The sequence below is a fragment of the Lagopus muta genome, chromosome 17 (assembly GCF_023343835.1).
Source record: "Lagopus muta isolate bLagMut1 chromosome 17, bLagMut1 primary, whole genome shotgun sequence".
NCBI classification, from domain to species: Eukaryota; Metazoa; Chordata; class Aves; order Galliformes; family Phasianidae; genus Lagopus; species Lagopus muta.
In genome coordinates this window covers 1,971,753-1,988,756 of record NC_064449.1, presented here as the reverse complement: position 1 = coordinate 1,988,756, position 17,004 = coordinate 1,971,753, and the positions used below count along the sequence as shown (strand labels likewise).

General features: G+C 53.8%; 1 protein-coding gene across 4 annotated transcripts in view; it reads right to left on the bottom strand.

Moving 5' to 3' along the window:
• Positions 1 to 10: 10 nt before the first annotated feature.
• The window catches only part of OSBP2 (oxysterol binding protein 2), a 63,307-nt gene continuing 46,313 nt past the window's right edge, over positions 11 to 17,004 (bottom strand). For 2 of the 4 annotated variants that reach the window (XM_048964153.1, XM_048964155.1), the window contains 11 exons: positions 10,382 to 10,568; positions 9,303 to 9,420; positions 9,058 to 9,142; positions 8,788 to 8,952; positions 6,280 to 6,525; positions 4,503 to 4,623; positions 4,218 to 4,321; positions 3,899 to 3,994; positions 3,322 to 3,506; positions 2,734 to 2,954; positions 11 to 2,149 (listed from right to left, as the gene is read on the bottom strand). In XM_048964153.1, the coding sequence (XP_048820110.1) occupies positions 2,007 to 2,149; positions 2,734 to 2,954; positions 3,322 to 3,506; positions 3,899 to 3,994; positions 4,218 to 4,321; positions 4,503 to 4,623; positions 6,280 to 6,525; positions 8,788 to 8,952; positions 9,058 to 9,142; positions 9,303 to 9,420; positions 10,382 to 10,568 (1,671 nt within the window). In that variant the 3' untranslated portion in view covers positions 11 to 2,006. Of the gene's footprint in view, positions 2,150 to 2,733; positions 2,955 to 3,321; positions 3,507 to 3,898; positions 3,995 to 4,217; positions 4,322 to 4,502; positions 4,624 to 6,279; positions 6,526 to 8,787; positions 8,953 to 9,057; positions 9,143 to 9,302; positions 9,421 to 10,381; positions 10,569 to 11,717; positions 11,988 to 17,004 lie in introns of those variants that run through there. The other 2 variants (XM_048964157.1, XM_048964154.1) reach the window with 2 other exon arrangements.

The window sequence follows — 17,004 nt, the reverse complement described above, 5'->3', positions numbered from 1 at the left end:
ACCTTCCATGGCCTCCCAATGGACAACTAACACTCCTTGGATAGCAGGGTCACTTCATGCCCAAAGCCCCGCCACCCCAGGGCTCCCCCCAGGACCCCCAAGCTGCAGATCTGGGGGGCGAGAGAGAACCTCAGCACTGCATCTTTTAAAACTCCTGAATCCAAGTTTTATTACCGTGTAGGAGAAGAGGGGGGTCACTCACAATATATTGCTCGAAAAGAAATACATTCAACAGCATTTACAGTAGAATGACATTAAAATCCTTTGGTGGGGAGTATGGGGGAAATAGAAAGACCAGGAGATGGTGCTCAGATGAAGTGCTGCCGTTCGGTGATCTCTGGAAGATACCACAAGTTTTAAAATTAGCCTAAAAAACGGGGGGTGGGGGGGGATTTGTGTTGCTGGGTGCTCCTCACACTCCCCAGGCTCTGCTAAGCTGTGCAGCATCTGTGACGGTGATCCTGGGAGAGAACAGAGGACAGGAGCTTGCAGCGTCCCACTGTAGGACGTGGTGCCAACAGTCCCTGAGCAACGTCACCCTGCATCCTGGGGACACGGGGCTCCAGCTCTGGGATGTTCTGGGGTGCAGAGGCTGCTCACCTTTCCCAGCTCTCTTGCATGGATGAAAAATATTTAAAAGAAAAAGGAAGAAAATAAGGCATTATTCAGGTGGGAGCATCTCCAATGCAGATCTGCGTGTCCTGGGGCTGGATGCGGCACAGCTGGAGCCAGCTGCATTCAACCAGCTCACACAGCAGCTTTCAGAGCTTTGGAGCAAAACGTCGCTTCTCCACTTTGGGAATGAATCAGCATCACCCCTGCACACCCTGCCTGGGGATGGGCCCAGGGAAGCACTCATCCTCGTGCTACAAAAACTCAGACAGATGAGTTCTGTCTTCATCATTTTTCATCTATTGTGTACCATAGAAATTTAAGCAAAATAATTTTATGTATATTTATATATATTTATATATATATATATATAAATTAGAAGCAAATAAATAAGATTTAGGGGCACGTTGAGATCAGTGGGTGTTGCCACTCCAATAGCCACTCACTACTGTTATGCCATACAAGGTCTATGTATACTGTACACACAGGTTTGCTGCAGGCAGCAGGTGCTGGAAGAGAAGCCAACCAGGAGGAGACTGATGGTGGAGGAACCTGATTGCATAAGTGTTCTGTGGGTTTCTCAGTTCCCATTGCCTCAAAGTTCATTATTGCTAATTATCTCTTGATGGGGATGTGGCAGTCCGGCTACACGGGAGGGAGCACTCAGTACAGTGTGATGAAGACCCAGAGAACAATGAAATGCAGGTGTGCAGGTTTCTGGTTCCCTCTGTCACCTCTTGGGTCTTCCCTCTTTGTACCAGAAGCACCACAGTCATGGAAACAAAGCAGGTCATCAGGCTGAAACATCCTGATGGGTGTGATGGGGACAGCTGTAGGAACCACCCGCAGCCTTCCAGCAATGGCCACAACCCCTGCTATTTTCTGGGCAGAGATTCACAGCTGGTTTTTCGTTTGGTTTTGAAAGAATCTGAAGCAGGAGCAGAATTTCTTTTTAACAAATGGGGGGAAAAAGATGCCAAAGGAAAGAGCTCACACAAATGCACGGCATCCCACGACGCGAGCATCTTTGGAAGTTGTTGTCTCAGCCGATGCAGCCGAGGTGCTGAAAGATACAGGCAGCAGCTCCTGACAGCAATAAATACCCGAGGCTAAAAACGAACCAGAGCCACGTGTCCTCTTTCCTAATTAGTAGCTGAAAAAGCCACCATTTAAAGAAAAAAAAAAAAGAAAAGAAAAAAAAAAAGATGCTATTTATTAGTGCATAAAAAAATAGGTTTGGAATCCCTGTTTAGATTCTCTTTGTCAGATTTCTCCCTGTGTGTGTGTGTTTATTTGCACTGTCAAGCACTGGCAGGACGCTGCCGTGTGTCCTCGCTGTCCCTCCATCTGTCTGTCCTGCTGCAGGCTGGCCACACCAGAGCAAACACGGCAGCTCAGAAGATATCAGGGCACGAGCTCCAGTCCTGCTTGTCCTTGGCCTCCCAGTAGCCGCCTTTGTAGGTGCAGATCAGCTCCCCTGTGATGGGATCCACCTTCCGCTCAAACCACAGCGGGATGTAACCCTCGTAGTCCTTGCCTGCATGGGGAGAAGCAAGGCATGAAGATGAGGTTGGGTACAGGGAAAAACTCCTTTCTTGGAAAAAGTGGTCAGCTGTTGGAATGGGTGGTGATGGAGCCTCTGTCCCTGGAGGTGTTTGAGAAATGTGGAGGTGGAATCACAGAATCATTAAGGTTGGAAAAGACCACTGAGGTCATCCAGCCCAACCATCAGCCCATCTCCACCTCAACCCTCAAAACGATGTGGCACTTAGGGACATCACTAATTATCTTCTGACGGGGATGTGGCAATCCGGCTACAGGTGGCCCATGGGAGGGAGCACTCAGTATGGTGTGATAAAGACCCAGAGAACAATGAAATGTTCGCTCAGTGGGCACGGTAATGATGGGCTGGCAGTTGGGCTTGGTGATCTTACAGCTCCTTTCCAACACGGATGGCTCTGTGATTCCACAAATGGGCACGGTGGGGATGGGTTGGTGGCTGGACTTCATCTCGGAGGTCTATTCCAACCTTAACGATTCCACGATGAGCAGTCTGCCCTTCCTCCCCAACCCTACAGGGTTTCCCTGCAGCCCCTCATTCCCCACCTCACAGCATCCCACCTTCCTCCAGGGCCTCCACAGCCTCAGCCTCCCTCCTGCGGCGCACAGCCCTCTGCTTCTCCTCCAGCCTCTGCTTCTCCACATTGGCCTCGTCCCAGCGGCCGCTCTCCATCAGCCTCTGGTCGGGACGCAGCCGGCTGTCTGTGGGAGCCACGCGCTCCTCGGGCTCATTCAGGGTGAGGGCCAGGCTGGAGAAGAAGTACATGTTCTCGGCGTTCTCCCTGCAGGCAGACAGACCCGATGAGGACCACAAATAGGGCTCCTGTCCCTTCAGGTGCTCGTGTCTCACGCCAGCCTTCCAAAAATACTACACCTGTTATTCTGATCCCCAAAAAACACCCTTAAGGAGCTCTGCATCCCACCCCATAAGTGGAAATGGTGCCTTCGGGAGGCTAGGAGGAGATGCCAGTGATGCCTGCAGGGGCTCAGGGGAAGCACAGATTCATTGGTTTGGTATGGAGAAACTAAAAGCAAAGCCAGCATGGGGACAACATCACTCCCTGCCACAGCCAGCAGCCAGGAAAGCAAAACTCCAACCCAAGGAGCACGCCAGACACACAGCAAGCAACACCACAGGACGGGACTCACGGGAGGGGGTACTTCTTCCACAAGACCTTTGGGGACAGCGTCTGGTAGACAGTTTTCTGTTTGCCCTCGGAGCCGGCGCTGCCATGGCTGCTCTGCACGATTTTGGAGCACTCCATCTTCTCGTCCCATGTGCCCGACATGACATAATGGGCTTTGCCATCAGCATCACTCACCACCCCTGTCACCTGGCAGGAGAGACAGCAGTGTAAGAGATGGCTCTGGTGGCTTCTGAAAGCATCCAGAGTCCTCGAGAAGTGAAATACAGTGACTCAAGTGGTGCTCTGTATCCTCAGACATAAGGACAGAACCCAGCAAGGTCCCATGCTGACACAGCCCCTCCGCCCTCCACCCTCATCCTCCCCAGTGCCATACACTGGTCCCAGCTGTCAGCTCTGTCCCCAACCCCCACCTGCAAGGACCTGTGGCACACTGAGTTGCTGGTGCAGCTCCGCAGCCCCATGCTGGCTGCATCCCACCCCAGTGCCGGGACCCCATGAGCTCAGCTGGGAGAACAGAACCCAGCTGGAAGGGCAAAGCCAGGCCAAAAGAAAAAGCAGGGAGATTTTTGGCTACGTACCTTTCGGGGGACATCCCTGGAGAAGTAGCTGTAGGGGGTAAATTTCAGCTGGCATTTATCTTTTGACTTATGGTTAACAATCTCTATTTCACCAGACTAGATAAAAGACACAGAATCACAGCAAGTGAGAGACTTTGCAAGGAGACAAATGAGCCATTAATCGTCATTTGTGCAGCTGCACATCAACCTCAGTGCAGAACTACATCTGCTCCCCACTCCATCCCCTCCAGCCCCACGGCATGACGGGCCCAAGTAAAACACCCCACACCAGACCTGGCCCCACACTGCCCCGTTCCCCAAAGAGCCCACAGGCACTGACCTGGTCAATCCAAAGCTTGCCCACGATGATATTGTGAACAGTGGAAGTGACTTTCCTCCAGACGTAGTGATTCCCACTGGAGTGAAACTCGAGGTGGATGGCACCTGTGGAGAGCCCTGGGCTCAGGGTGGGGACTGGACGGGTGCCCGAGCACCAAGCACCATGCCTGCCTTCTGTCCTCCAAAAGCTTTCATTTTGAAAGCCCACGAGGAACATGTTGCTTGGTTCTCAGAGTCATAGGATATGGCACAAGTGAGCCCTCAGCCCCTTGGCCAGGTCACCTACCCAGAGGCATGATGGAGAGGTATTTGCCCCTGAACTTGCTGGCGATGGTGATCTCCTGCCACAGCGTCCAGCCTCGCTTGGAGAAGACGTGGTGGGCAGCTGCTGGGGGGTGGTGGCTCACCTGGCAGGGAGAAAGGACAGCCCATCAGGTGCTGGCCCCATCCAGTGCTCAGTCATCACTGGAGGACCCAAAGAGAGGTGACAGTTTTGGTCCCAAGGATGCTCAGAGGCTGAGCCCGCAGCTTGTCCAGCACTGCAGTGCCTTCCCATGGACACAGACAGGAAAAGCAGATGTGGCTGCAGCACAGCCTGCCTGGTGGCTCTAGGGACACCACTCAAGCACTGTCCCTTGGAAGGAATATGTAAGCCACCGTGTTCAGAGGTACTTTGCACCAGGGTAATTACAGCCTGAGTGCCCTGAGCAACTGGATTACAACTGTGAGCAGAGCCAAAACCTCTCCATTAAATCCCACTGTCACTGGCAGGAGAAAATCCTATTTGGATAACTGGATTTCAGGCACTGGATTACCAACGCCTCACTCAGCATGTCAGTGGACCAAGGGATGTTCAGAGCCATGGGAACAGCATCTGTCTGTCCATCTATCCATCCCACGGTGCCAGCACGACCCAGGGCAGCACGTGCTGACTGCACCACCAACACTGGGCTGCTTCAAGCCTGCCCCCAATCTGCCCGTTGAGATGGGGCCAGGATTTAGGCAGATTTAGAGGCTCTGCTAAGAGATTAAATGCTCCAGAGTGTGGCAACAGAGTTGTTTTGCTCTGAGTTACAGCAAACCGAATTTTGGATGAACCTCTCCAGCCCCCACCATGCGTCAGCACCCAAAACTCATGTACTCGTACACCCAAGGCAGCTGGAACAGGCTGGACATGGAAGGGTCAGAAATGCCAGAAAGTAGAGTCAGCAGGGATACAAATCCTGGAGGTCACCTACCAAAGCAACTTTTACTCCCTTGATAGCTCTCACTGGCACACAGGGGCACAGTGTGACCTAGAGCCTGCTCCACATCTGGACTAGCAGCAAAACCCTTTCCACACGTTGTGCCCTTCTGAGGAGCTATCTAGGCTGCCTCCTCTGGTCAAAAAAGGTTCCTGCCTCCCTCTAAACAAGGTGCAGCATCTCCAGAGCACTGCCAGAGGGGATTGGGCACCTGGAGGACACAGTTTGCAAGCACAGCCCCACAGAACAGCTACCACACAGCCCTCACCCCAGGGGTCTCAGTGCCAACTGGCACTGCAGGTCTTGAATCTACACTGGTTTCTGCAGTGATGGAGGCCATGGGTTTGCTCCTGAGTGCTGGGAAACGTGATGGTCACTGTCTCTGGGACAGCACAGCCACCTCCTGGGGAGCCCAGAGCCCCTCCAGAAATGATCTCCTGCCTACAGCGGTGATAAACAGCCCTGTCCATCCCCAGGAGGATGGGAAGCACCAGCTGAGCATGCTATGCTTTAAAGAGCCAATTTCCTTCCAAGGTCTCAGCCCATTATGCTCCCTAGGTTTTTCAATTAAGACCTGCTGGTTGATAGATGAGCATCAGATGTACTCTGTGATTAGCACACAGGGATGCTGGAGGTTCTCAGGTTGCCACCAAGCTTGGAAATTAAAACTTTGCAATATAACAAGAAAGAAACAAGATCTCGAGGCTCCATCCAGCCATGAAGTGAACTGAAACAGGGAGGTGCTGCATCTCCTACACAAAAGGGCTGCTTTGACACAAAGAGCAGGACAGGCACACGGAGCCCTTCTGCACAGCTCACCTGCTCACACAGGGAACGGAAGCCCAGCTCCTCCAGCCTGTCGAGCTCATAGGTTTCCCCCAGCAATGGATTGAACGGCTTCGCTGTGCGGTGCACCGTCGTCGAGTAGGAAGACACTGAGAAGGCTGCCACGAAACACATCTGCTCTGTGGAGCTCTCACACTTGACTGCTTTGTCCAGCAGCTCGTGGTACTCCAGGTCCTCTGTCAGCCGCTGCAGCATGGAGAGTGGCTCATTGAAGTTCACCTGCGGGGAGAAGAGTGGTGGTCAGCAAAGCAGGATGGATGCCAGCTGGGCACTCCAGCACCACATCCTGATGCGCTGTGACACAGGGCTGGATGTGGCAGGGAGTTCTGCACAAGCACTGCCTCTGCAGCACCAAGTACATGTTAAATAAAACAAGGGACTCGCACTATAACGTGCTCCCTGAACCATAGCACAAGTGCCTGAGGGCTCTGGAGTGCCCAGCTGGGCTGAGCTGGGAACAGCCAGGCTGGGAGCTGGCAGCCCATGAGCTAACCCAGCACTGTGGCAGGTCATACGTGCCCCAAACCCCTGAATGACCCTGAGCAGTGAGCCCAGCTCTCTGCTGGGAACATCCCACATCAACTCAGCATCCCTGAGCACCTCCATCACCTCCATCCCTGAGCCCAGTGAATGACAGAACCCTAAACTCCCATTGAGGGGCACCGATGAAAGCCACACAGCACAGAGCAATGGGCAGAGGGACAGCCCTGTCCCAGGGGAAGCCTCAGCTCACCTTTTTTCCAGCCCTAAATCGTAGCTTTGTTAATTAGAGATGTTTGCAATATACTGCCCAAACCATTGCTGCAAATGGGAAAAAAATAAGTGCTTGACTTCAGCAATTGTTTGTATCAGAAACAAGTGAAATCATTAAAAAAAAAAAAAGGACAAGTGAGATATTTTCTGTTGCATGAGTGGAAAGTCTTTTGCCTCCAAACCATCTGAAATTCCCTTTTTGCTTCCAGTTCACAACAAAAATTCTATTTTGGAACGAGCAGATGGCTGAAGGATGGGAGAACCACTTCCATAAGCCAAGTTACATGCTTTATATTAAAGAAAACAAACTCCAGACTGTTCCACTCTGGGATTTAGTCAGTAAGCAATCTTATAGCATCCAAGAAATGAGGTTATGTAGCAAAGGCAGCAAAGCATCCACCGAGGAGCACAGCAGTGCCAGCTCAGCAGAACCTCAGGAGAGATGTAGGCAGCTCAACAACAAAGCAGCAGCTGCATCCCACACCAGCACTGTCACACAGCAAAACCTTCCAGCAGAGGGATGAAGATGACCTCCTCCCAAGTAATGCAGTGTTCATTCAATTCAAATGAAGGAAGGCAGTGTGTGCACAGGGAGGTTTTCCATGCATCACGTCCCCTGGGACATGCAGCCATGCATTGCTGCCAGGCTGTGGCTGCTCTGGTGGGTCTGAATGTTAAGAAAGGTAGAGCTTTCCTCTCTCAGCACCACAGCTGCCGGTATTTCACATCTTGAGCTGTTTTCTGTACCCTTCATGTCCTTATCTAATCTTGATGCTGTTGCAGCAATGCTAACTGACAGTGCTGGGCTGCAGCTCTCAGTTGGCAACAGCACAAGGAAGGGACAAACTCACCCTTTAACTTCCAGTGTATCAGGTACCATTCTAAGACATTAAATCTATTCTCCTGTGCTTGTCAGGACGTGGCAGGTTCTGGGGAAATGAACTGCTTGCAGTGGCACCCATGCCACACTTACTGGGCTGGTCAAGATCTGCAAGTGAGCCATCAGCCTGGACAGGGCTGGTGTGCTCTGGAAACTGCTTTCTGCTACAGTTTTGAGGGAAGTTTGCTATAGGCAGTGTTAGGTGTGGGTGGGTAGCAACCAGCACAGCCCACTCCAGGTACAAACCAGCAGTAGGATACTCCTGCACTCACAGAGGATGAGAAGTTACACATTTCTAGTCTAATAACAACAGGGATTTCTCCTCCACTTTTCCAAATAGCAAGGTCCCCTCCCTCTTGCCCTGAGTGAAACACTTGCATCTGCAGAGATTCCAGGTGCCCTGGTTCCCTCTTCCTCCCTGGGTTTGCAGATGCTCAGGCAATGTCCCCCAGCTCCAGGGTGCACCCCATAAGCATACTGTGGCCCTCCACAGCCAGCACAGAAGCAGAAATCAGCCCTAAAGAAAGAGCCAGCCTGATGCAGACAGCCCCTAATGCAACAGCAGAGCCATTTACCACAAAACAATCAGCAGCACAACTCCATGCTGAGCATCCTCTTGCTTGGCTGCTCGAGCTTTCTGCCTGTGCTGGTTCTTCAGAGCACTGGACAATTCACATTAATGGCAGCCAGACCCCAGGCTGGGTTTGCCACATGCTCTCTGTCCTGCTCAGAGGCTGCTGCAGCACCTGCAGGACTACCTGGAGCAGTAACCCAAATGCTCTGCACTGAACCAAAACCCTGAGGTCAGCAGCTTCAGCATGGCAGCAACACCCCTGGGGCTCACTTACAGGCATGGGGATCTTGGAGAGCTCTTTGCCAATGCAGTTCTTCATGATGCTCCAGAGGTTAAGGCTGTAGTTGGGTTTGTCAGGGATGCGGCTCCGTCTCCTTTTCCTCGGCAGGAGATCTTTGCAGGACTCATTGTAGCTGCTTTGATTTGAGCTTTCAAATACCTGCAAAAGCAAGAGGAGGAGCACAGGTCTAAGCAGCGCTCACCCAGCCACGGCCAGGGACCCAGGTGCAATCCTAAAGCCGTTTCATCTCACTGCACATCTCACCCACTCTGCCCAACTCACGCTGTCCTCCAGGTTCCAGTCCTCAGGGTGGCCCTCGCTGGCCCCGCTCAGGTTACTGCCCGAACGCCTGTGGGGACAAAGTGCCACCTGGTGAAGGTGGGAACAGCAGTGCAGTACAGCCACTACCACTCAGGTGCTGTCCCAAAGCCAAGCACAGCACACAGCAGGCAGTCTTTCCCATGCTTTTCCCATGAGTTTCACCAAACCCCTAAGGCTGCAGCTCGTACCTGTGGTGCTTGGGGTCTGCGGTTACAGTGATAAAAGCTGGTGCATCCTCCATGGCATCAAAATACTCCGTCTCTTCATCTTCATCACTGGCTTCTCCTTTGGCAGACTGCACACTCCCTGGTGGCACAAAGGGGTTGAGATGCTCAGCTGCTGCCCAGTCCCCTTCCAAACCTACTGACACTCACTGCCACCACTGTCTCCTGCTCTGTCCTCTCCCATTGCCAGCAAGCCAAAAGCCTGAGCCACGTGCACACCAGACACCAAACAGGAGGGGACTTCTGAGACGTGGCACTGCCCCCTGGCACAGCCTCACTGCAGGTACCAGCTTCAGTGCTCTGCCACACAGCCTCTATTCCAGCAGCCAGGATGGCACAGTGCTGACCACCTCTGAAATATCCATTCCCACACCTGCAGCTATTTCCTATTAAACCACAACCTTATGAGGTGGGCAACTTCCCATCACAGAGCTGTGGGTGGTGGTACTGCGAGCATCTGTGTGTCCTGTGTGTGCAGCACCAGGAGGAAACCTCCAGCTCCATCCCCATCCCTGCTGCACCCCATGCTGCTGAGCCACCTGCAGGCAAGGCACAGCCACCTCCTTGTCCCTGTGTCCCTCTCAAGGAGCAAGGATGCCCGCTGTGATGGGCTCAGGCTGCTGCTGTGCCTGCTCCTGTACCAGGCACTAACCTCCAGCAGCTCACTGCTCCCTTAAGCCCATACACTCTTTTAAAACAAGACACAGCTCTACACGCAGCTTTTGGCCACCAGGCTGTAACAAACACCTCCTGCAGGGAAGGAGATTTGGCACTGCTATCCAAAAGCCATTTGATTTTACTGCCCGATAAATAACTTTTGCAAGCAGCAAACGAGTCCCAGTTGGGACACGAGCCACGCTGCAGCTGTGAATTCAGCAGCATTTGGGGATTCCTGGGTTTCCTCCAAACACCATGACCTGAGATGTGCCCTGTTAGCAGGGATAAGATTTGAAACACCACAAGCAAGCCATGGTCCAGGGGTGCAGCACTCTCACAGAGAGCACTGCCCGTGCCTCCCCCCCATCCCCACCCACTGGGCTCACCCTTGGCAGTGCCGGTGCTGCCTGTGCTGCCCGGTGCCCCACGGCAGGCTCTCTCCAAGCTGTTGTGCTGCTTGGCTAGCTGCTCGATGGTCTCCTCCAGCCGGATCCGCTGCTCCCGCTCATACTGCAGTGCCCGATGCCATTTTCGGCTGTGAGTTTCTGCTAAGTCCAGGAAATCACGGCAAGCCTGCAGGGGAGGAAGGGGAAAAATCAGCTGAGAGAACTGTGAGCCCAAAGCTTTGCAGGATTCCCACAACCCCGCGGCTAGGAAAAACATCCCCAAAGTTGGGGAGCCCCGGCTGAGCTCATACAGATGTGGACATCCCCATCCTGGAGAAGTCAGGCAGGACAGCAGGTGACAGCCCCAGCAGGTGCCCTTTTCCAGGGAAGGGGACACACCAGACACAGGGACATGGACAGATACACTGAGCACGAGAGCCCACAGGATGCTGTGTGCATCCCAGCACCGTGCCTCTCCTGTGCACAGGGCGTGCAATGGGACATTTCCATGCACAGGATATCTGCTCAGCACAGGGACGCTGCCAGGAGCTGCATGTCCTGCGTCTGAACCTTCCAAGCTCTATTTGTAGGTTATTTTTATATCAGGTTGGGGCAGTGAGCCTCCTCAGCACAGCTGCTTCCGGTATGATCAGCCCCAGGTTAAGCACAGGGGCAGGGCTGCTCCTCCTCTTCCCTCCCCTAAATCTCTGGGACTCAGTATACATTAAACTTCTTGCACTGAGAAGCAGGGAGATGGCACTTGAATGCTGAGTTATTTCCCAGCCACACAACATCAGGGTTTTGGCTCTTGTAATGTGAATGGATTCTAAAAGGGTTTATCCAAGAAAAGCTCTGACTCATCAGGTTCTTTCAAACCTTTGGCCAGGAGCAAGATTTGAATCTCATCCAGGGGAAGAAGTTTTTTGCTTAACGCCACCAGAAACGCTGCACAATGCTGCAGGCAAGCAGCACAGAGCAGCAGCTTTCATGCTTTCCATTTCCATTTCTGACTTTAGGAAGCACTGCTGTGACTACAGAGATCTGCACCAACCCGAGCTCCAACATTTCCCCATGCTGGTCCCCATTCCCTTGTTACCAGGCACCCCGTGCCCTAATGCCCTGAGTGCCTTCACACCCAGCTGCAGGCTGGAGCCTTCCCAAGAAAATCTCTCGTTCCTCTATGAGCTTTCCTCCCAGCACCCATTCAAACCAAACCACGTCGAGCTGGCAGGCTCGCCTCTCCTATTACGCTGATGCATTGCAATAAGAGGATGAAAGCAGAAGGGTAAGTAATCAGATAGCAGCGTGACCTTCCCCACGCAGCAAAGCTTATTACCTGCTCTGAAGGTCTCCATCCCGACCCCAAACACCCATTTAGTGCTGCTGGCTGGCACCAGCAAGAGCAGTGCCAGCTGTCCCAGCTCCAGGGGCTTTGAAACGCTGCTCTGGCAGCACCCTGCTGTGGCTGAGCACTGATTTTAAGGTGGCGACGGGAAATGGAATGTTTGGGGTGTGACAGGAAACGACAGGAACAGGAGATGGGCCCTCCGGAGCTGAAGTGGCTGTAGGAGAAATCCCAGGACCTAGACATGGTGCTGGTGTCCCAAAGAAAAGCACGTCAGCTCCTCCTGGCCCCTTGTCACCAGCTGGGCTGTCCTCACATTCACTGATGATAAGAAGATGTGCGGGTGCCATTCCAGGGCAGCTCTGTGAAGCACCAACCAGCAGCACACCCATGCTGATCTCTGCCCAGGACAAAGAAGCACACACAAAGCGCTGTGCTCTGATGGTCTCTGGGGCTGCAGTCCTCCCCAGCTGTCAGAAGCAATCAAGCCCTCAAGCCCTGCTCGCTGCTGCCTTCCATCAAAGGATGTGGCACGGCTTCTTTCATGCAGTTGAATGAGCAAAAATCCCAAAGAGCTGCACCTTCCCCATCCATATCTTCCCCTTGCAGTTGGTAGGGTGCTGTCTCCAAGCCCTTGGGCACACTGTGGTGGCACGCTGCTGCTCGGCATGGGGACAGGAAGGTCCCTGCTGCTCTGGGACAGCATCATCCCTTGATGGCATCCATCCTGGTGCTTTCTGCAGGGCCAGTGCTGCTGCGGAGCCACAGCTGCTGTGTGCTTTGGAAATGGCTCCAGGAAAGGGCACATCTATGGGCACAAAAATTCTCTGAAGCACAGCCAACAGGAAGCAGCACCAGAGCAAGGAGGAGCTGCCTTTGCCCACTGGTGACCCTGCAGACAGCACTGAGCAATCACAGCAGCATGGACAGGCCCCAGCCCCAAGGCTTCATCCCCAGAGCTGGGAGAAGAGCTGGGGCTGCAGCTCAGCCTGTCCTTCCTCACAGGGCAAGACGCCATCACAGCAGTGCCATATTGCCCCGCTCACACCAGCAGAGCCTAAAACTCCATCCATGCTCCAGCCACCCTAAAACAACACCCAGAGTGATGCTGCACAGCCCCAAACATGGGACGTGCCCCGTTCCCAGCCTACCTCAAAGTGGCAGTGGCAATGCTGGCGGGCAGCCTGCAGCATCCATGTCACTATCCATGCACTGCCGCTTCCCGTGCCGGTTGGTGGCTGTCACCTCATCCCCAGCAGTGACAACGCTCTGTGAAGCTGTCACTGTGCAAGGATGTGGCCGAGGACAAAGTGGTGGCCCAGTCACTGATGCCCCCTCAGGCCAATCCTGGTGTGGGTCACCAGCCGTTCATTTCACTTCAAAGGTGCAGACAAGCACAGCCGTAGCGCCTTTGTAGGAGCAACGCAGAGAAATCCAGCTTATAAAATCCTTATGGGGTGGCAGCTAAATTTAACCTGAGCTGGATTGCAAGCAAGACAGAGCTGTAAATCCACACGGTGCAGGGAGAACGGCCGTCCTCAGGGCCATCCCTGGGGAGGTCAGTGAGTGAGAGGCCCCCCAGCAGGGCAGGGGCACACAGCAAAGCCATCCTATAGATAACAGAGCCATCTGCATCACGCCCCATACAGTGGGAGATTGCTTTGGGTCCTTCGGATCAGAGGGGACATGGGATAGGGCACAGCATTCGGTCAGGGTTTGGGTGAGGCAGCTGGAAAATAGGGAAGAAGGAAATGGGAGGAGAAGGGGGGCAGGCAGGGAGGCTGCTGAGTCACCTCTGAGCGGCCCAGAGGTTCACTGTCCATCACCCAGCCCTTCTGGCACGTCACCAGTGAGCACAGATGGCAGCGAGCCCCGCAGTGCAGGCACAAGGTCCTGGGGAGCCCACCAACACCTGTAGGCAGGTGGCAGAGGACTGCAGAGCTCTTCTCTCCTCAATTACGCATCAGGTTCCAACCGAGTGCAGGGTAACGGGGCTGCAAATGCCATCAGAATGCAGAGGCACAAGGAGGCTTTGTGGCACAGCAACCCCAAGGCTCCTGCAGATCCCAGTACAGGGAGACACAGGGTGTCACAGAGACCCCGCTGGGATGGACAGATCTAGCAGCATTCACACTCTCATTGCAACACCAGACTGCACAGCTTGCTGCAGACTAATGAGAACGTCATTAACATCCCACAGGCTATACACTGATGTGGCTGACAGCGATGACCCGATGTCTGCTTGAAGACTGATGAGGTGACAGTGTCACACACCTTGTGGGCAGCGATGAGCCATGCAGAACACGCAGATGAAGTGAATCAGCACAGATGCACTCAGGTGAACCATCACATCAGGCTCTGCAACTCTCAGGAAGCCCCATCGAGCAGAGCTGCCCCCAGCACCAACCATACAGCCTGATGATGGATGCCAATGGTGCTTAAAGCCGCACAGGGTCCTGCAGGAACAGCCCCATGGGACTGCTCTGTCACCCAGCGTGGGAGAAGGGAACAGCCAGATGCACCCCATCATCTCCTTTACAAAGGTGCATTATGCAGCAAAAGCTGTTTCTTCATTCATCATGGGAAAGAACATCCTGCTGCTCTGCACGCTCCTGGTGCTGCGTAGATAAGTGCTCCCTTCCTTCCTGGACTCATCAAAAGGCAGGGACACAGCTGTGCTGCTGCTTAGCAGAAAATATCCCAAGGGAAGGGCCATTTCTGATCCTCTTTTTAGCTCAGAACACATTAACACCACGTCAGTGCTCCGGTCACACAGCACAATACAAAATGTAGCAGTTTGCACTGAGAGCAGCGAGATGCACATGGAATTTGAACCAAGAGAGGGTTTATTTTTCTCTTCATCCCCAGTGGAGACAGAAAGCAAAATGGGAAACGCAAGGAGCGCAGGATGGAGCTGGTCTCAACCCCACATCAGCTCACACACAGCTGGATGGCAAGGATGGTGAGCACAGCACCCACAGCCAGGACACATGGAGCAGCAGTGCAGGGGAACATCCAGAGCTGCACAGATGGCTGAAACGGCAGCAAATCCCTACAGAGCCCTCAGGGTGACCCAGCTGCTCAGCAGCATCCTGAAAGGAGGGTACAGGTACGCCAAGGGCCACTGCTGCCCAGCACAGGGCTGCAAGAAGGGAGCTGTGAAGCGCAGGGCTCAGCTCAGAACACCACCAAAAATAACAGTGCATGGGTATAGGGAAGCTCATTAATGCCTCAGCGTGGAGGCATGGATCAGAGCTGCTCCAGCCCACACCTTAGTACACAGCATGGAGAACCCAACGCTCTTCCCAGGTGCTCCCTACAGGGTGACACACAGCAGGGCCCTGCCAGCACCCAGCCCTATTGCTGCACCCAAACCTTGCTGTGGGGGCTTGTTAAAGCAGCCCCTACAAGGGCAGGCTGCAGGGAGCCTGTCCCCCAGTCACAGAAGCTTTAGCCAGGTGCCCCTCACCAGGGTGAAGCCTCCACGGCAACCCCAGCCCCGCTCCCAGCAGCTGGGGCCATGTAATCCAGCCCTTACAGGGGATTAGAGTGGGGACAGCAGCAAATCCCCCAGTGTGGCTATGTTAACGAGGCTCCTATAATCCCTCCAGCCCAACAGCCACACTCAGTAGGATAAGGAGCCGGCCCAGCAGTGATGCTGGGATGCATGGCAACTCCTGCTCCTTTGTAGCCCCAGAGCAGCACACTGCTCCCTAGCACTGTCCCAGCTCAGCCAAGGGACCTGGGTGCAGATCTCCACTTCCAGGTTTGCACTGCCAACCCAGCAACACACGAATGCCTTTATAGGTAACTGGAGAGCCAGGCTGCAGAGCCAGCGTGCAGCCTTTAGTGATTTCACCTCCAGCCCTTGCCTTTGGTGAAATGTTGTAGGGGAAGGAATGGGGTTTGTGTCCCAGCTTTTAGCAGTGCAGATCACCCCAGCCCCTCGGCCCCAGCCTCCTTGCTTGCTGGGGATTAGGGCTGGGATGGAGATGTAATCCCAAAGCTGTGTGTTTTCTGGGTCGGTGACATGGTTTCCTATGCGCTGATCAGAGCACTGGAGTGCAGCACAGATAACTGACACAGCTCATGCAAGGATGGGCTCTGAGAGCAAAATCAGCACGTGTGATAGGGTGCAGGGCTCCTCCAGCCCCATGGGTGTACTAGGCTGAACTGGGAGTGCCATGCATACTGGTAAGGGGCAGGAGGGAGGTGAGATCCATGCTTCTGCTGTGTCTGCAGCGGGTTTAGGGGACTCCTGTCAGCTTTAAGCAGTCCTGCAATCCAACATAGGCACAGGCAAGGGTTAAGCTGTCCCTGCAGCCATTCACAACAGTGAGTGTGGTGCCACTGGGAGCACATGCTGCACATCAGTCTGCTTTAACAGCGAGGCCATTTTAGTAGCACAGATTAATCACAGCACTGTCCCACAGGGACAGAGGATGCTCAGCACTGCATTAATACACAGCAAATTTGGGCAGGACTGGAGCAGCCCATTCCCAGCCCTAGGGAACCACATCCTTCAGCAAGTCACAGAGATACCAAGGCTGTGCCCACCATCCTCCCAGCGGGCTGTGGGGTGCACTCAAAGTCTCCAAGCTCCAGGAGGGCTGACAATGCTCAAGGTAACTACTGCTGTGATTAAGAGAAATCCCCCTGGGGAAAGCAGTCTGGCCTCTTGTAGGGACAGTCCTTTGGGTCCCGGTGACCATACAGACCTCGTCCCCAAATACAACTCCACGAAATCTCAGCATCTCCAGCCCCACAGCATACCCTCACTCTTCTCTGCCTTCTCTCCTCCTGACGCCGAGCTGCTCCTGGAGCTCAGAACTCACCCAGCAGTCACATGCAGCCGACCCTGCTGCTCCCTACGCTCACACCACAATCAAATCCAGAAACTACATAAAAAAAGAAAAAAAGAGGAAAAATGAAGACAGCGACAGTTACACTCAGCACATGGCTCAGCCGCCTCTGCTTTGTTGTAGCAAAATCCATTCCCATTAAAACCCTGTTTCCAGCAACACCCACAGCACACCGAGCTCTTCCTGCCGCCCCAGCTAGTTCCCTTGCCACGTCCATGGGGCTGCTGCCTGCTGCCCAGCTCCAAGACGGAGCTTTTCGCACTCAGCCCACGCCGCTCTTCGTCTCCGCTCCTCTTATTAAGAGGATAATAATCCCCTTAATTAGTTTCTCCTTATTTTTACGCACCTCCCACTCCTCCCCCGTGGCAGATCGCTTGGCTGCGTCTCCTCTCGGATGCTCCTCAAAGTCCCAGCGC